Genomic DNA, 19,924 nt, shown 5'->3' with positions numbered 1-19,924 from the left:
TAACAAGAGAAAATGGATTGTTTGACAATAACACGATGGGATAGTGAGTGAGGCAAACAATACAAATTAATCATTTATTCATTTGCTGTAACCACTTATCCTAAAAAAAGGGTCACAGAGGGTGCTAGAGCTGAATTCGGTCACTGGATGGGGAACAAACCAAGGCAATCGCAGTGCACAATGAGATGCAAAACTACTCTTGATTTTTGCAAATAATGCTAACAGAATATATAACAAGTTGTATCAAAAAATTGGGGAACACGATATGACTAAAAAGTGTGAATTCTCGGTGACAAAAGACTGTATTTAAGGACAGAATGTTCCGTATTTTTTCCATTGACAAGTAAATTTGATGTCATTACATTATCACAGGCATTTCCAAGCTTTGTTAGCATGTCAAGAATCAAAATAAGAACTCTCATCTGTTCTGTGCAGTTGTTTACCGCATACTTGTTTCTTCACTTAGGCATGCTGCTATCATCTCCTTGGCTGGCACCTCATTGATCATATTCACAGCCGCTCACAATGCAAATTAAATCTCAGTCATTACTTCAGGTGAGATGCTACAACGGCGCAAGTCCAATCGGTTTACACGCGCTGTATAAAAGCAGACAATGAAAGCATGGCAGGCTTCAATGCTGTTTTTCATTTCTCTCATCTGCACTCCCCCTTCTTGAGGTCAGCGCAATGACATGTCAGATAAACGCCTCAGACGACAGCTACTGTGATGGAAGTGTCAAGTTCAGCATCACTAATATGCACATGGAAATGTGTTTTTTTTCCCCTTGTTTAACACAAATTGTTTATATCCATTCATTTGTGGGTTGTTGTATTCAACAAAACCCATTCAGCAGTTATAGAAATTATAATTCAGTCGGAAGATGTCGAAGGCTATGACGAAATGGTAAATAAAGAGCAAAATTGGTTATCTGAATGCTTAAATTTGTCAGAATCCAACTATAATAACATAAGAGAATACATATACATTATTAGCTTTCAGAGTTAAACACATTTAGGTAAGTATTATATCTTTATGTGGATTTTGTTATTTTTTTTCTCCCCAATTTCATTTAGTGGTGTCTCCTTTTCTAAAGTTCAGCTACACAAAATTACCTCCTAAATCAATGCTAGTTCTGTTTATATGGTATGTGGGCTGGTCCAACAATATTAAATATCACCTGGCTTGTAAAATAGTTTTAAGAGTGTTCCCGCTTGTTGGAGGTCATTATATTATTAAATAGCAATGTTTCAGTGTAAAATGTTGGTGGCAGAGTATTGTCATCGTAACCTTGATTTGAATCCTAACAGAAAAAGCAGTCGGGGCATGAGTGGATTATTTCTAGGCGGTTGCTTTGTTGCAGTGGTAAAGTACCCTGGGGGCTGCAGCACTAAACTGTTGAAGTCAATTATGAACTCAACTTTACCTCATTTTATCAGTCTGGCAGGCCGCAGTGTTGCATTAGTGTTCCCTTTTTGGGATGAGCGAAAAAAAACAGTACAACTGTATGTATTTATATTAAAGAAATGCAGAACTTCAGTCAAAATAAATCAGATTCTCTAATGCTAGTTCTTATTTCATCTCCCTATGGACCGTCTTCTCCCGCAGTCCACGTATAATAAGATTAAAATGTCTGAAGCGAAATCTCGGCATGAAGTTGAATTGTTAAAATATTGACTCAATACTCAGTGTGTACTTTTTAAGCCTGTTCAGGTGTTTAAGTCCCAAAGTGCTTGCACTGCAGCCACAAAATCTGCCCACGTGTGCAAGCTACCTGCGCTGTCAAGCCACCGACAAGCACCAGGTAAGAGGAAATTGCAATTCTATTGTGAGAGCTTCTGGTGAAGCTGTGAAGATGAAAAATGTATGCGTATGTAAGGGGGGTGCGGGTGGGGATAGCAGCCTCATAAGGGAGTGAACATCCCATCCTCAAACAATTCCCAGCATAGCTCTGTGAGAAACCAGGCCTCCTCCTTCAATGTAGCCTCACTAGGTAGTCATTTTTCCAACCGTTCATTCTTCAACACATATCCAGTGTCAGGTGGGGTTTAATAGTCCAAATAAATTGTGTGGACATGAAAGGCAGGGCCCTTCTTGCAATGATAGATTCACTGTTGTGAGGAGTTTGAAGCCCTGAAAACAATTTTATTTTTTCAGCAGAGTACAAATTGAACATGGCAGGAATGGCAAAACTTGAGATATATTAGAAGATATATTTTGGCGGTGTGCTTTTAAAAATGTGTCTCTAATCATTGTACCGCTACAGTTTGGTATGCAGCTTTTGTATAGAAGCATTTACAGGATTGTGATCAATTCGCTTATTATAATTTTTTCCCTATGCTCTCGCTTTTGTGCTTCCTCTCTGTATTGTACTTTCACTTTGGATTATAAAATTATGTAAGTGCAAACCTGGTCTATATATGCATTTGACTATAATTTCTCAATTAAGAAAACGCGTCAAGAGGAACCCAATTGTTTCAATTGTTGGGTTTTGGGACCAGTATATAGACGAAAATTCTCAACACTCTGCACATCCAAACAAATTAATCTTTTACCTACAAAATATATACTCAGAATTGTGTATACCATCTTTGTGAGGTGGGATGGATTACACAGACACCTGTTTTGAAGTAGAATTGGTTCTAGCCAGTAACCAAATGAGAAGTATTGACAAGTGATTGGAACAAGAAACCATTTAACTTTTTGTATTCCCACCCACCCAAGAACTAAGAGAGGATCTTATTTTGGATTTCATCCAAGTGGCAGCTCTCCCACAAACTGAACAATTACCAAACCATTCTCCGCTGTCTTTTCGATTACAAGGCGACAACAATAAGAGCCAATGAACTGTCCTTTTCTTGTCTTCTATCTTACTAAACCACATCAGGAAGCAGTCTTTAACGGGATATCCAACCTGGAAATAAGGAAAAAGCAAAAAGTTCTTTCACATCTATCAATCTCCAGGTCGCAATATGGTGGACAGCTTGGAGCTACAGCTCATCAATCTATCAACGTCAAATGGGAAATCCATGGAATTGTTTTCAACAACAGTTGCCCCTCTGGCTATCACACAGATTCTCATTTCTTGTCTGTTTCGGCCTCTAACGTTTGTGTCAATTCACGACAAATCAGCAAGCTCTTGTGCTCTGTCTGGCCAACAAGCCCTCCAGGGAATCAGCACATGCATTCAGTTGCTTGACAGCCAGGCCCATTACTGCATTGCTCACCCTTGACAGATCCACACATGATTCCATTCTTTGACAAGTGTTTTCCCTTTCCACCACTCAAAAGCAAGAAAGGCTTCCTTATTCTTCTTTCCAGTAACGTTTAATTATATCAAAAACAGAATGTTAAATATATAAAGAGTGTTAGTGCACACCCAACTTTACAATTCTTGAATTCAGGAAAAAATATCGGATATTGTCTGGAATTTGAATTATGATGAGAAGAAACAGAATGATGATAGTAATATTTGCTGGTGGTAGTAAAGTAAAATAGTTTAGATTAAATTCTAGAACACATTGAAATAAATATATGTAACTTGCTTGGTCCAGTAATAATAATAAACATTTTTTATCTTACTTATTTCTTTTTCTTTTGCCATGCATGTCAAATGATGAAAAGAAAACATTCTATTTAATACCTTTGAGGAAAAAACAAAGTGTTTTGAATTAATCTGCAGTTGTATTAATTATTAATTTTCAAATTTATGTGGAAAACATTAAAATACTATTCTACAACATCAGCTTTTTCTATATAAAAGTAAATAAATCATTTAGATAATATCATGCATGTTTGAAAACACCAAACGTAAACGTACTGCATTGGTATTCAATGTACTAGATTACTGAGATTATTTTTGTGACTTTAATTCAAGGCATACGCGCATCACGTCTTAAATTGCAGCAAATGATGACGTCTTGGTGAGTTTGCCCTCTTTTGAACTTCGTTTTCAGGTGACACATTGTCGGCGAGACACTGTTTTTGAGACAATAAATATTGCGGCTTGTTTAGACGAATATGTCGCGCGTGTTTCTATTAATATTGTTGATGAGTCCATTGACGCTGGCAAAAAGGAAGAATGTATCCATCGATCACTGCTATGGGGGTCGCTTTCACAGCACTTTACTGGAAAAATTCTACTTTAGTGGGGTCTTCATTGTTCTCTACGGACACTTTTTCTGTTTTGCGGTAGGTTTTTGCAGATATTCGCCTCGTTCTAGTCAAGATACTGTCATTTGCCCTTTGAAATGTATTGATACATCCATATTCGGGCTCTTATTATAGATTACTCAAAATAACAACTCCTCATTAACACTTTTTAATTTCTTTTTTTTTTTAAATATTGTCAGCTGTTGATGTGTGTGTTATGCTTTCGCATAATGACGGGAGGTTGGGGAAACGTCCCTCAAGAAGACAAGTGAGTCAAACCCTGCATTTGTTTTCCTATAAAACACAACAAATGAATCATAAACCTATGATATAAGTCTATATTTCTTCTATTTAGTGTTGCTTAGCTGTTCTAATCTTCATTCATTCATTTTTCATACCGCTTATCCTAATCAGATTTATCCATTCATTTTCTGAACCACTTATCCTCACAAGGGGTGCAGGGGGTGCTGGAGGCTATCCCAGCTAACTATACTGGCACCAGGCAGGGCATGCTTGAAACAGTGGCCAGCCAATCACAGGGCACCATTCATACCTAAGTGCAATTTAGAGTTTTTAATCAGCATGTTTTTGGCGATGTGGGGGGAAACTGGAGTCCCTGGAGAAAACCCACACAAGCCCGGGGTGAACATGCAAATTCCTGGAATTATTCAGTCAGTTTAAAAACTCAGCAAAAAATCATACTACTTTCTGTGTAATACATGGTAGAATAACACAAAATAGAAATATTTTAGGGTATGTCTGCTCTTTGTATTGAATACATTCTAATACAATGTTTTTATTAACAGTGCCATATCTAATATAGAGGACATAATCGATGATGACAGTGAATCCTCTTCATCATCCAGTACACCTTCACAACAACAGACTGATAAAGAAACAGTGAGTTTGTAAATGTTTTTTATTTTTATTTATTATTTTTAAATGAAGTGACTTAACATTTCTATTTTGTTCTCCAAGCATATCATGTCATGGATGGATATGTTCTATATCAGGTAAGCAATTAACCATGTTTTTTTGAAAGAAAAGCTGGTGAATAATGACATTTAAAAATGTTGTATATTGTGTTGCTGCAGTGAAAATGCAATCAGGAGAAAGTGTGAGGAGGATGTGATTAATTATTTGTCCTTCCAGCGCCACATCATTGGTCTGTTAATAATTTTGAGTGTATTTTCAATGGGCGTCATCTTTCCCATGAATTATTCAGGCACACGATTTGGTAAGTTTGTGGGAAAGCATTTCATATTTTTGTTGTTGACATCTTGTATAACCCTTGAGGCTTAACTTTCTTGAACATTTGGGTTCAACTCCAAATTGTACCAATTGTACCACTTTTAGAAGCAGTCGGTTTTCATTTGCCTTGTTAAGCATGTTTAAAAATCTCAGCCGACACTGCGACTTATTCTAATTCCTGTTTTGCTTGTACAGAATCCGAGCATTATTTTGGAATAACAACTATTGATAACATGGATAGGTAATTTATTAATCATTTCCCTTTAATGTTAATGCATATATATGTCATTATAACCCTGTTATTTTTCTCTTTGCTCACCCAGTGAAATGGGTTTATGGGTGCACAATGTGTTTTCTATCTTTTACTTCTTCCTGACTGTGTACAGCATGAGAAGGCACACATGGAAAATGCACGACAGAGATGACGACAGGGTAAATTGCATTCTGATCACATTTCCAACAACAAATGACACATTTTTATAATGGTACATGCCAAAAGTTGCAACATTAATCAAACATTTCATTCTTATAGACAAACTGTACATTGTTGGTCAATGGAATCCCCACCGATGCAGAGGCAGGGGAGATTAAGCATCATTTTGAGTAAGTACTATTGAGAATTGAGGTTTAGATTTTTTTTTTGTATATTCACCATATAGTTAATATGCATTTGATGAAAGCTTACAATGTTCCAACATGGCGGACAAATGTCCCTCAATATATTTAGACATCCTTGAGCATATATAACCAAAACAATGATGACTATACATGAATCTGAATTTTCTTTTCCTTTATATTTGCAAGTCTTAACTCATCTATATTGCATTGTGCATACATACCCATTCTTACAGTTGCTTTTACATTGCATTTACTGAGTCTATCAGGATTTTATAATAGGATGGACAAATATTACATTGAGTAGTTTCAAGTCTTTAACTAATAATAATAAGACTTGGTGCATTATTTTGATCTAGCTACAACAACTAAACTCTTACTATATCCAGCAGTGAATGAAATATGCTGATTTTACTGACATACTTAAAACTGCTGGTTACAATTCTTTTTATTTTTGCATGTTTGTCCCTTTCTTTGCTTTAATCTTTAATAGGCAGGCATATGACTACTGTCATGTGGAGGGTGTACGTATCTGTTACGATTTCTCTAAACTCCTGGATCTGTTTAATAAACGGTAACAGTGTACCCATGTGTATTTAAATGTTTGATTATCTTTTCCCCATTTGTGCCCTAGCAGTGTTTTGAATTTTTTGTTAATGTCTGATGTGCAGGAAGAGGGCAGAGATCCAAAAAAACCACTACCTTGAACTGGAGGCTCAGGGCATCACTGCAATGATGACTCCAAAGCTTTGTAGACATTTCTGGTGTTTCAAATGTTACAAGCAGGTTAGAACCAGTCCACTCTAAAATTGACACTGCGTAAAGACAATTTTAAGAAGTTTTTCTTGTCATTTTAGGGACTTTTTTCCAGAACATTGGAGTTAAACTGAAAATGATGCAGTTTTTAACTAGATAGGCATTTGTAGGGAACTATTCCCCAAAAGATATGAATAATAACCTCAATTCTATCCTTCCAGGAAGAGGCAGCCAAGTATTACACCAAGCTGGATGAATTGTTATCGCAGATCTTTGTGGAGGAGAAAGCGAAAATAGAGAAGAAACATTTACAAATGGTCTTTGTCACGTTTCAGAATGGGGACGTCGCTGAGAGGTAAGTCCTATTTGACAAGAATCAGTATTACTAAGGCTGCTCTGTAACTGACATTATGTTATCTGGACACGTGGTTCTTTACAGAATTTTGAGAGACTTCAACATGTGTATATATCGTGGCTGTCACTGCCGTCAAGAATCCAGGTCGTCATCAAATAGCGCCAAGCTCAGGACAAACAAGTGGACTGTCAGCTTTGCACCCGATCCACACAATGTTCTCTGGTAAAAATGACTTTAAGACATACAAAAGACATGACTTATGTTTAGCTTTGTACTTCTTCTGAACAGCTCTACTTCGTAGGGACCATCTGGCAGTGAGCGGAATTGTTTGGTGGCTACGCTTTCTTATCATCAACGCTTTACTCATCGTCATTTTGTTTTTTTTTACAACACCTACCATCATAATGGCCACTTTGGATGATTTTAACGTCATCAAAGCAGTAGAGACCTTAAATGTGAGTAGGTTTTGGATATTAGGATGTTATCTCAAAGCACCATAATTGTGGAATGATCAATATTGGTTAGTGTGCATATTCTTTAACATTATTTATCTTGATATTTGAGCTTACAAGAGGTTTAAGTTGCCTTTAGTGTTTCATGTTTGCATATAAACTTCATGAATACACACTGCCATCGTATTTTGTACAAAAATCCCTTTAGTGATAAGTAGTTTTCTCTTGATGACTCAATTTGTTGTCTGCTTTACCTCCAGAATCCACTGATAACCCAGTTTTTACCCACCTTTCTCCTGTGGTTGTTCTCCACCTTGCTCCCTACCATCGTCTACTACTCATCTACTTTTGAGTCTCACTGGACCCGGTGAGTTTCCACAATCCAGAACCCCCCATTTTTTTATATTGTGAGTATGCATTCATTTAGTCAGTACTTCTAATCATTCCACAGGTCAACAGAAAACCAAGTGACAATGCATAAGTGCTATGTTTTTCATACCTTAATGGTTCTCATACTGCCCTCCTTAGGCATTGGCAAGTAAGTACTTCATTTTTTTAAAAATTATAAGTCTTGCAGTTAACCAAACTCATATGATATGCATAAAATTGTAAATATCTAATTCCGTCGAACTCTTTTCTGCAGTCTGGAGTATTTTTTCGAATGGATATTTGAATCCAAATCCTTGTCAGATGCGACTCGTTATTTTGCGTAAGTAGCACATCCATTTTCCATCCTGCCGTCCCTCGAGATACAAGTTGAGCACGCTCGATTCTCAAAACAAGGAAGCAAGACATAAAAACCCCTCCAAAAACTGTAAATTTCAACCCAATCAAATACACAGACAAGGATATTTGAAATTTATACTGAAGCGCGTATCTGTTATTTCTGCTCAATCCTCATGATTTATGAACCACCTGATAAAACCTGTCATTTCTTTAGGTGTATGTTCCTTCCGGACACAAGCTCCTTTTTTGTTAAATGTCTGATTGCATCTGGTTTCACTGGTAATGCCATGGAACTGATGAGGCTGCCAGCTCTATTGGTGTATGTTTTTCGTATTTGCCTGGCTTGTTCGGAGGCAAAGCGGAGAAATGTCCGAATGGTTAGTGTCATGTCGTGGAATTATGATGCAAATAATGACTTGTTATTGTTAATGTATAGAAACAATGTTGACCAACAAGAGTTGAGTCAAGTCATTATTGGAAAAGGTGAACCAATGGAGGAGTGTCAGATTTGGATCAAATATTTACATTTGAATACACTAAATATACAGTATATTATATATTTTTACAACACTTATGAGTTTATAATATTGTAGCGGCCCTACATTTCTGTTATGTTCAATCACAGGCTCTTTAGATTCTTACAGTATATCCATAATGGAAAAAAGTGTTGCTGTATTGAAAGTCATGGTATATTTTTATGATGTACTATGCAGCTCTTGGATGCTAATTTAGTTCAATGTATTTTTACAGTTACCAGCAAGAGAGTTCCCATGTGGAGCATCTTATGCCTGGATGATGTGCATATTCACAATAGTTATGTCCTATAGCATCACTTGCCCGGTCATAGTCCCCTTTGGTAAGTTCCATTTCCTTGGATTCTCATTGTTTCTATAATTAATACTGAATAGGATGAAATAATGCAAGTTGAAACATACTTAACAATAGCTGTTGTACAACAATACATTTTCATACTATAAGTGACTGCTTTACAAAAGAGCCTTTGAGTGAAATGTCTCTCTTTGCACAGGACTGGTGTACATGTTAATAAAACAACAAGTGGATCGCTACAACATTTACTACGTTTACAGGCCAACCAAATTGCACAAAAATATCCACTCTGGGGCTGTTAATCAAGCCATGGTCGGCCCCGTTCTTGGAATATTGTGGCTGTTTTTCTTCTTTATGAAACGTTTCGGTATTGGAACTACGATGCCATTGTTTGGATTTTTTCTTTTTTTGTGTGCTGCAATTCAAGTTCAAGGTACCCCTTCTTTCTACCCACAGGTCATTTGGCTTATATAACCCTATTCTCGGGTTCCATGCTGATCCTCATATTTGTAATTTTCTTCACACGCACCTTTTTGGGATGTTTTGCTACATTAAGTCCTCACAACTATCAGGTAGCCTGTCTGTTTTGTGCATTTTAATTCAGCAGTTTCTGTTTAAACTTTACTGTTTTCTTGGTTCCAGGTTGATGCTCATAGTCGAAGTCAAAGGGAAAGAGAAACTGAAGTCGAAGACCAAGACACAAACTTTTATTCTCTCTTCGAACTGAAATAAACTTCACCAAGAGGCCATTCGACCACAAACACAAGTAATTTTTTCCTTTAATTATCGTTAAAAGCCTTAATTAATGGCCAAATACCATTACATTGCATGTTCATGTTTATTGGTATTGCGGAAATTGGGTCCGATGCAATAGTAGAGTAAATTCATCTAACTTTTTTAGCTTCAGTCACTCACACTATCAAAACAAATCCGACATTCTCTTGCTGACAGCGCCACTGTTATCGACTTGGCTAAATCCTTTAAGTCGAGCACCATTCTCGACTGTTAAACCCAAATGAAACGATTTATGCTTTGCTGGTGTTTCTGTCTTAATGTTGGTGGAAGTCACAATGAATTCTAGTCCAAAAAAATATCCTGGCACAGAGAAACTAACAACGACACATCCATTTTGAATGTTACACCTCCATCCGGAGTTATGTATGACTCACAAAATCATTTACTAGCTACCGGAGGATTCACTTAACCATTCATGGCACCACTCTTCCTTTAGGGGAGTGTGCATGTATTCATATAATTAAGGGCTGACTCATCTAAGCCAATAATTGGATCTCAAGTTATTAATCTTGACAAAAAAAATGCTGATCAAAGAACAAAACTGTACTTTCTGAAAAAAAGGGGGAGATAAGACTGCATTGCCAAATACACAGGCAGGAAAAAAAGGTTCCGATTTTTAGACAGCCACCATTTTTCACATCTTATTAAGAATCCTCAGTGGTAAAAAATTTGGGAGTGGACCATGTATGCTAGGAATATATTCTGCACTGAGAAGGCAATATTCCCGTGGCAAGCGGCATAATACGACCGAGGGAATTATTTCATTCAACCAGCTGCCACTGTTCATCCACAGTCTTGCCAGCAAATGTAATGATATTGTAACTGAGGCTATTGGGGACCCCTTTTAGATAGCACCACCACATAACAACTCTTATCAAAAGGACCATCCAGTCTGCTTGGAATAAAGAAAGTAGAGTCAAAAACATATGCAAAAGATTTGAGTTTATTGAGAAAGGACAATGTGATATAAGGTTTGAGGTAAAGGCCCAATTCACACAGAAAACTAACATTTATTTAAAAAATGAAGGCAAAGGACACATTAGATGTCTTGGAAGTAGGAGTCTAGATCTTCCGTCATTTCGTCCAAGTCCTGAGATCCACTTGGGGTGGCAACTTCGGGTGCCTTCTCTTGAGTAGCAACAGGGTTTTTAGGTGTAGAATTTCCTTGTGACCTCTGCGGGGTCTCCATAATATCACGCTTAACATCTTTGCTGCCACCTAGGACCTTCTGGCTTTCCACAAAGTATTGGTTGGGATGATTGAGGGAGAAATTGGCATCCTCCAGCTGTCATAAAAAAAACAACAATTTCACCTAAAAATTCTTTAATTAAAATATTTTGTCATTTATACAACAGAAAGTATGGCGGTTCTTACATTATGAGTGAGCTCAAAATACTTCTGGCAGGCCAACTGGTAGTGCACACCTTTGACTAAGTCTAATATCTGCAGGAAAAGAGGACAAAGTAGCAATTTTCTAGAATCACATTTGAAATTAATTAAGTATTTCCCCCCCACAAAAACCCACCTGATTAACACCACTAGGAGACACCTTGTAGAACTGAAGCTTCTGCTTTAGAAGCTCCGGATCGCTGTGACGAAAGGGACAACCTACAAAATACACGCATTCCACGTCATTTATCTTAAAAAAACTGTACATTTTTCAAACGTTACGTCATTTAAAAACGTCTTAATTTGGGCTGACAGCTGTTAACTCACCATGATGGTCACCCTGGCTGGGTGGGTTTGACATAATCACCTTCATGCAGCTATAAGGGGAATAATCTGTCCTTTTGCCTTCTTTGCCAAACATGTGGCGGATGCTGTAAGCGTATGCTTTGTCAAACTAAGAAAGACAGAAAAAGAAGGACAATATTAGGGGTTAGAGCTCCAGATTGAGATACACTGTTAATCATCATGCCATTGATGAAATAGTAGAGAAAACTGAAGAATTACGTGGTGCATATGTTGCAATTTGGAACATGGCATGGCCATTTTTACAGACATTAAAAGAGAATTAAGGCTGCCTGCCTCTAAAATGCAAAGCCTTTGCACACACGATAACACATTCATGCTGCAATAAAACTCTTGGTCTTGCTAATGTAACAACCAAGCATGGCAATTTAAAACACATCAGCTCTTACCCCACAACAATAAATCTCTAATTAATTATTGAATCGAATAGCTCACTGGATTCATCTGGCGTTGAGGACCTTCACCTTCTGTATTAAGACAAACACTTGCACTCTGCTCTTACCCAAGTGTGTTTAATGTGTGTATAGTAAAAGGGAAATCCTCATAACTAGATAACACCCCTAAATGTTGAGTTAACAATAGTTTGAGAGGTCATTTTTCCCCAGCCAACTTCTCCAACACGACCAATAAAACATGTTAAATATTACAATTAACAGATACTGAACATTGGATAAAAACAAATAGGTTGTGCAGGTTGAAAAAATAAATTCCTTTCCTACTCCAAAAAACACCATCCCTCCAGAATCTTTTTTTTTAGTACTTCCCATCTGAACAATATTTCATCCCCAAGTTATTTAAGGGATTTTGCAAAAAAAGTTGAGTTAACCCTCTACTTTAAAGTTTGTCATTCCTTCTCTATGTTCTCGATAATCCTGGATGTACCCTAATATAGCTGACCTCCAAACTGGCATCTTTAAGAGCCAGTAGGAAATAAAAACAGGATCACAAAAGCCGTATTTAAAAAGCCGAGCCATAGCTTGGCACATCTTGGCACATGAGCTCTTGATCATCCCCGCAGCCTCCGGATGAGAACACGCTCACAAAAACCTTAGGCTCCTCCAAGAGAAAAATAGGCCGCAATCAAAAGGATTACGTTTATGTGCGTATATATATACACAGTACACTTGGCATTGCTTCTTAGACACAGTCCATAGTGACTGATCTCCCTCGAGGTCCAATCTGTTTTAGATGTAATTTCATTAAAGCGTGCTTATTTATAAGCATTTCCACACTAGTCCAGCTATGAGAGTAATATACTGCTAACAGGTTGCAATTGTACTAGGTATAATTACAGTAAAAAGTACACAGGGGGGAGGGAAGTCATTGACCTAGTAGCTGTAATTGGAATTTTATGGTAAATGCATTTATACATATATAGCAGCTTTCCACCTTCACAGCACTTAGTATAGTTTTAACTCTGCACTATGACTTTGGTGGTGCTATTTAGTATATGCAGGTCTCTCCAAATCTATAAAAGTTCTTTAGGTCTGCTTAGTTGCTGGAACACATTAAAAATTAATACAAAATAACACAAACTCTGGTCGTATAGTACTTAAGGACATAAGAGAGGGTATTGCGTATGTACAATTAATGTTAAAAAGAGCAAATGGCAGTAAAAATATCAGTGCTGTCGAGTTGCGTAAATCAATTTAGTCAAGTATATTAATAGATATAAAACCAAGCGCAGTTTTTCCTCGAGGTCCACATAGTGCAAAGATCAAGATGTGTGGCCACATAGACATTTCACAATGAAATTGTGATACAAGACACGCACAGTTGTTCTGAACATTTCCCCCCTGATATTCCATCGCCTTTCCTTCTGGCCCTGCATTTCGGCACAGTTGGCTCCCATTGCTTCTGATGTACTTTGCATACTAATGAGGCAGCCCACCGAGAAGACCAACCTCTGACATGACATAATACAGGGTGAGAGCAATACTGTCTTGTATGGGGGTGTGGTGTTCTGGGAATTCACTACTATAACTAAGATGGCAGTAAATATGGTGCACTCAGGGAGTCACATAAGCAGATGGTGTTAGACACAAGGGACTGGAGAAGAAAACTGATGAGCACATTTTAATTATTCTGTTGGTGTGCTTTTGGAACAAAAGATAGGAGGGCATGTTGGCATGAATCCAGAAATAAATGTTGTTCGTAAGTGCTAAAACTACTACACAAAACAACTCCCGGTATTATTGGTATTCCCTGACATGGGTTGTTAATTATATTCTGCATGAGTTATGGAGCCAGATCAGGATTCATTCACCTAAAGTTATTGCAAGGGATTCCAGTACAGGTGGAAGTTGCAAATAAAGCAGCAGATCCCATTTGTTATAATGTGAAAAAGGAAGAAGCAATATTTTCATATATCACAGCCTTGACAGAATACATTTCACCTTGTGTAAAAGGGATTTTTTTTTGCTCATGGCTCTTCTACAGTGATAAAGTGCAATTATTTTTTTAGCCATTTAGATAGAGACAATAACAGTAAAAATAAAGTAGAACTAAATGCCTAAAAGCATTAGTAAATAAGCTAAGAAGACAATGGCAAAAAGGAAAAGCAATGCCAATAAAAGACAATGCAAAATATTAACAAATTAAAGTTTGCATTTTAAAATAGGGGAAATAATAATGGCCAGCATACCTACAGTTATTTGGAATATAATTACATGCCTGCCAGGTTTTCTTGCTTAAATTGGCTGCTGTATACAGAGGAATTAAACAATGCTAATGAGGCATTCACACTGTTTTTGCCATCATTTTTATAACGGAGTATTTTCAGTTTGTATGCTGCCTTCCACATGACGGCATTGACAGGTTGATGTGTTCATTTTCTTATTATAAAAGAGTTTGTTTCATTTTGTAACATTCCGCTTCTGCATTTACTTGCAAATGCGATAAGACGGCAGTTTTGCTGCCTTTACAAAAGCGTTTTCCGATACTTGTCCCAAGAGATTTAACTCTGGAATAATAATACTGTTTTTGATAACTACCTCTGGACATCAGGGATTCCAAAACAATTAATGCATACCGGATAAGTAACATTCTGCAATATCAAGGAAAGAGATTCCTGCATTTGCACATTCTGGGGGCCCCTTAGAAACATGGAAAATTTGAACTAATGCATTTTAAAGCACAACAAGGCAAAAATCAATTTTTTTGCAGTGTCCTAATACTAAAAGTATGTATAAAGATGTATTGAATGACAGGTCAAAAGCAGCATTCAGAACAAGATATTATAGAAACACCATCTATTGAGTGTGATAGCTTATAGAGAAGAGGTGTGGAAAGTAAACAACCCCAAAAAAAAGAATGTAAAAAAGCATTAACCTTGTCTGCGTCGATTTTGCCTCTAATGAATTCAGACCTCCAGAACTGCAACGCCTGCTCCAGAGAGAGACCAATGCCCTTGAGAAAGAGACCGTATTGCATGCGGCCACCATGTCGGAGATGGTGGTTCTCTCTTAAGGACTGATGGAGCTGCCTCATGCACAAAGGGAAGGATTTGCCTGACAACTGGAGGTGGACACAATTGGTTAATAAGCACACTGTACACTTGAATCATTGAGATAAAATAGGAACATTCCGATTTGGAAAAAAAAAAAAAAAACTTACTGAATCAATTTGTTCCAAAGAGATTTTCCCAACATTCTTTTGGTTGCTGTAGTCTTGTCCCAAATAGGAATGACTAATAATAATAAAAAAGGAAAACATACACAGTTTAGAGCTTTATTTTTATGCTCTTAGATTCCTACTTAAGTATTTTTATTTCGAATGGGTAGTTTTAGATACATATAAAGAGATCAATGACCCTTAGTTTGCTTAAAGTAAAATAAACATTACATTAGATTGCCTCTTAGTGGATTTTATCAACTTCAAGAGAACTCTACTAAAATACACAATGCTTTGAGGGAAAAGTGGCACAAATATGTGCTTTGTTTTGAGTGTACAGTAGGATTTATGGAATTTCTGTTCTATTTGGGATGCACAAATTGAGTGGGCTCTCATTTTGAGTGCATAAATGTGAAAAAGATCTGGACCTGCTGGACCACAAATGGCCCTTGGTGTCAAAAATCAATTCCAAAACAAGTCCTCTAAGGTAAAACTGAGTAGCTAAAAGTTCAGAATCCCACCACTTACCTGAGGTGGCTAAGGAGGGGCTGAAGCCGTTCATCAGAATGCACCGCCGGAAGCGAACGCGCCGTCAGCTGCGGGAGAGATTGGCATCGTTTGAGTAATGGTAAAAAGGGCGGGTCGAAGAATGAAGAAGAGCTGAACACGGCATGTCGGGGATAAAGATTAAGTGCCGTGGAGAGAATTAATTAGAAGACAACGACATGGATTTGTAGCTCTTCTGATAATTTGGGGTGGGGGGGGGGCACATAAAATATGACTAAACAAAATGAGAAATCAGCAGTTTGATCAAATGGCTATCACAATCTGAATTTAACTATGCTCAGTTTGTAATTAATTGTCATGCGAACCCTCAAATGAAAACACCCCGTGGTTTATGGATTATTTCTCTTGTAAACACGGGTTACGATGAATTAAGGCGTCGTCCAATCAACTAAAGCGCAGTTAACACAGTCAGTTTTAACAGAGCCATGTAATGCTTCATATAACAGAATCATAAAGCTGTAACAAAAGCAAGAGTCAGATGGGAAAAGGATAATTTTAGGAGAAGGCATGTTCAAACTGCCACCCTGTGTGTCCCCAGTGGACAATATGAGCCATTACACTTAATTAGGGCCATTACGTGGCTTTCTCATTTGTGTTTCCAATTTGAAAAATATGCTGGTCAGTCCCTTATGAGACATGTGTGCCCTGTTCAAGGAATAAATGACTTTATGCAGCTTGTAATGTTTAGGATTCAGTAGTGACAAATTGGGTTTGATTCCATATTCAACACTTGTCTCGCAGCCTCAAGTTCCCCATTGAACATTTTAATGGTTCATGCATAATAACTGATGCCATTGCAGCTTGTTTCAGTTTTAGGAGACCCTACAGTCTTAACACTAATGATCGAAATAGAAATGATATGCAAGTTCCGAAATAAGTTGAAACTATAAAAAGTACCTAATGAGACTTGCTTATCTTTGAGTACAGAAGTATAATACTGCCACAAAGCCCTTGAGAGAAAGGATGCTTAGAAATACAGTGAAATATTTTTACTGCTCTTACAAAGTAGCAAACCTGAGCAATAGCCCACTCAAAATGGCCACCAAAACTCCCTTCCACATATAAAATAAATGAGTGTCCACAGAAAACTGCTTCTACTAATCACTTTAGAGGCGAAAAAACAGTAAAAATACTTCTTGATGAAACTAAAATGTCTTTCTAGGAGAATAACAACACCCTAAAATAAGGACCTGTATTTAACTATTCGTAGCAAAGCTATTTTACTTTGTATTTCCAAACTTGTCACTACACAACTGGTCTCATTACATGCAGTAAAATTATAGAAAAACGCCTCCAGCTTGCCCCAAAACTTCATCCTGCGAGAGCCTATGGGCATCCAATACAGTGCAAGGTGTATTTCAGTATTATTCCTTACACATCCACATTAAGTGTGTGTGTATGTATGTGTGTGAGTGTGGGGGGGGTCAAAGCAATGCTTAGCCCCATCTACCCTGCAGGCATTTCCTGTTATACATGCACACACGTTTCCCTCATTTGAACCCTGTGTTACTTTAACAGCATTCAGGGCCCTTTAAAGAGAGCTAAGCTGCAGTATAATACCAGCACAGGTATAGTACATTTTTATATATCAGATCTACTATACGTTTACACACGTATATATGGGTGCTGTTGGAAATGCAGCCACCAAATTGATTATTTACACCAAAAACACATGTATAGATGATTTGAAACATTTGTTTATAGGAATTTATGCACGTCTACCCTTTAAATCTCAAAGCTAGTGCCATAACAAGGAATTTCAGACACTTACTGCAAGAGCTTTAGACAGCCTTGTGCGAAAATCATTGAGTACTATGGTGACAATATCTTGATGAGGGATGTACACGTAGCCTGCTTTGAGGTAGGCTTTTCTTGTTCGTACTAGATCCAGAGCATCTTGGAAAGGAACCTCAAAAGAGAGGACATACAGTCAGTGTTAGAGATTCATAGCATTCTGGAGTCGGAAATTTTAAATTCTACATCAATTGAAATAGAACGTAGGAGTTGAAGAACTTACTCTGTAGAAATCTTGATCTTCCACAGTGATTCCACTAACGCAGTAGCTGGAGTTGATAAGTTTATCTTTCATAGCACGCTTGTCCTCGATAGAAATCTGAAATTTAATCAGTGGTAAAATAATGAAAACTCATGAAAAAAAAGCTTTTCCTAGGTTGAAAAAGTTCTAAAAAACACGATGCATTTTGAATTGTGTATTTCCATACAGTACACTGGTTAATTAATGTACTAGGTGCATAGCGAGAACAAAGTTTAACAAAGCTTTGCAAATCAGTGCTGCCGTTTCATTGTAGTCAAACTGCACCATCTAGTGAACATTTTTTGGATGGCAGTTTGCATTCTTGATGCAAAGTATCTTTGTACGACAACATCAACAAAAAAGACCAGAAATCCAGATTTGAACACAACATTAAAACTGTGATGTAAAAGTGTATAATAAATTATGGACAAAAGTAAGAAACATGTCATGAAGTGGAAGAAAAAAATGCTTCAAAATTGTATTTCAAATAATAAATAGGTCATACCGCATCATATTCCAGATTATTTTTGTGCAGAAATTCGGTCTTTATTTTAGGATTCAGGTCATTGAAGCGGTAGCGCAATAGATCCACTTCTTGCTGTATGAACCATCGTCTGAGGTCCTCCCTGATCGGATACCAAATTAAAATACATTTGCTTCCAATGAGACACACTTTTCCAAGCATCACTTACGTCTGGCAATAAGCGAGCCTCAGAATGAAGTGGGAGATGTGATCCTTTCTTCGTTTTTCGTATTCACTTGGTACGTTTGGAGCTTTTCTATCATCCTAGTATAGTAAATTGATATTAATTGGATTGGCTCGCTATTCAGTTCGTATTATTGATGATGCAAGAGTGCTACTCACAGCCTCGACTTTGTAAGGAAAATTCAAATTCTTAAACTCGTTATCCAACTTGGTCACGTATTGCTCGGACAATTTCACGTAACTCACACCTAAATTCTCAACGGTCTTCAACACTGTTGACATCAAAAGGAATAGAACATGATTATTTCAGTGTTTGAAAGGCAATAGGCATGATCTATGGGCATGTACTTACGTTTCAGTCTTTCAACTGCAAATGTTTCAAATTCAGTCAGTGATATATTCTCTAAAGGGGGTTGACCATAGAACTGCAGAGGAAGTCCATAGAGATCTGATTGAGGATTGGTGCCAAACTTTTTCCTTCTGCTGGAAAACTGCATTATGTCTGCAAGAATAACAGGTTGTGGGAATATAACATTTTTCTAGAGAAAATGCAATTGACATTATTGCAAGAATACAGTTCCCTCTAAACAATAAAAAATAGATTGACCCCACTCATACTGTACTGTGGCTATTCTATCATCTAGGTATTACTATTATGACTATATTAATACAGTGTACTCACTGGATTGCATCAAGAGTATAGATATGATTACAAATTTAACATTAGTCATTACATAACGTGTTTACTTAAATAGTCGTTACATCCTATCAAATCAGCAATGTTTAATATATCATTCATGAAACTAGAATACAAGATTTTACAGTAGCAAACGTTGTACTTGTGGTGAACGCAGATAACATGGAACGCATCAGTGTTCATTTCGCAGAGAAATCTGATTGCTGTTGCATCGTGCACCAGATAAATAGGAACAAAAATAGGATATAAATGTGTTCTTACCATTCAACTACTATTGCCACTTCTTGCGCTTTGTTTTTCAAAGTCTGATCCCGCCAAACAGTGTTGGCTGACTTTAGGAACGCGGGTAAACTGATGACGAAATGCCAAAACCGGGAAGTAAAATGGACTAAGCCCTGCCTCTTTATGTCATGAGCTGTTCGTTTTGTCGGTCCACTTGTCCCGCTATTCCCAAAATCAGCTGTTAACAACATACAAAAAAAAAAAAACATTTTGGGCTTGTATATATAATTTCATTGAAAAATAAAAATATAACTGATCGTGGGAGAATGTTTAAAAGTAATTGAATTGGATATGTCTCAGATCTGTACTTTGAAGACCAAAAACATAGAGACTAAAATGTGTTTG

The 19,924-nt window shown here is 37.2% G+C and overlaps 2 protein-coding genes across 6 annotated transcripts; one reads left to right on the top strand and one right to left on the bottom strand.

Annotated features, from left to right (window-relative positions):
• The first annotated feature begins 3,830 nt into the window (after nt 1-3,830).
• Nucleotides 3,831-15,434, top strand: LOC144205638 (mechanosensitive cation channel TMEM63B-like). 5 transcript variants are annotated; one of them, XM_077730141.1, is made up of 22 exons: nt 3,831-3,921; nt 4,351-4,418; nt 4,957-5,050; nt 5,129-5,163; nt 5,245-5,387; nt 5,597-5,642; nt 5,725-5,833; nt 5,934-6,004; nt 6,510-6,590; nt 6,688-6,802; nt 6,994-7,127; nt 7,212-7,349; nt 7,429-7,582; nt 7,840-7,946; nt 8,031-8,117; nt 8,223-8,288; nt 8,520-8,682; nt 9,056-9,161; nt 9,333-9,500; nt 9,590-9,705; nt 9,776-9,899; nt 15,046-15,434. In XM_077730141.1, the coding sequence occupies exons 2-21, from the start codon at nt 4,357-4,359 to the stop codon at nt 9,863-9,865; spliced, it is 2,085 nt and encodes a 694-aa protein (XP_077586267.1). In that variant the 5' UTR covers nt 3,831-3,921; nt 4,351-4,356; the 3' UTR covers nt 9,866-9,899; nt 15,046-15,434. The 5 variants fall into 5 exon arrangements, with proteins under 5 accessions (XP_077586267.1, XP_077586269.1, XP_077586265.1 ...); XM_077730139.1 differs by lacking the exon at nt 3,831-3,921 and adding an exon at nt 3,972-4,189; XM_077730143.1 differs by lacking the exon at nt 5,245-5,387 and having other exon boundaries at nt 15,046-15,433.
• prim2 (DNA primase subunit 2) lies at nt 10,854-19,691 on the bottom strand. Its single transcript, XM_077730144.1, has 14 exons — nt 19,559-19,691; nt 18,953-19,102; nt 18,760-18,872; nt 18,587-18,681; nt 18,400-18,520; nt 17,877-17,972; nt 17,631-17,768; nt 15,821-15,888; nt 15,296-15,368; nt 15,011-15,196; nt 11,645-11,771; nt 11,454-11,536; nt 11,303-11,371; nt 10,854-11,213 (listed from the first exon to the last, which is right to left on the bottom strand). Exons 2-14 carry the CDS (start codon nt 19,095-19,097, stop codon nt 10,968-10,970), a joined length of 1,560 nt encoding a protein of 519 aa, XP_077586270.1. The 5' UTR covers nt 19,098-19,102; nt 19,559-19,691; the 3' UTR covers nt 10,854-10,967.
• Between the last annotated feature and the right edge of the window lie 233 nt (nt 19,692-19,924).

The sequence above is a fragment of the Stigmatopora nigra genome, chromosome 12 (assembly GCF_051989575.1).
Source record: "Stigmatopora nigra isolate UIUO_SnigA chromosome 12, RoL_Snig_1.1, whole genome shotgun sequence".
Taxonomy (NCBI): Eukaryota; Metazoa; Chordata; class Actinopteri; order Syngnathiformes; family Syngnathidae; genus Stigmatopora; species Stigmatopora nigra.
The sequence above is the reverse complement of the archived record's forward strand: the minus strand, read 5'-3'. Positions and strand labels throughout refer to the sequence as shown.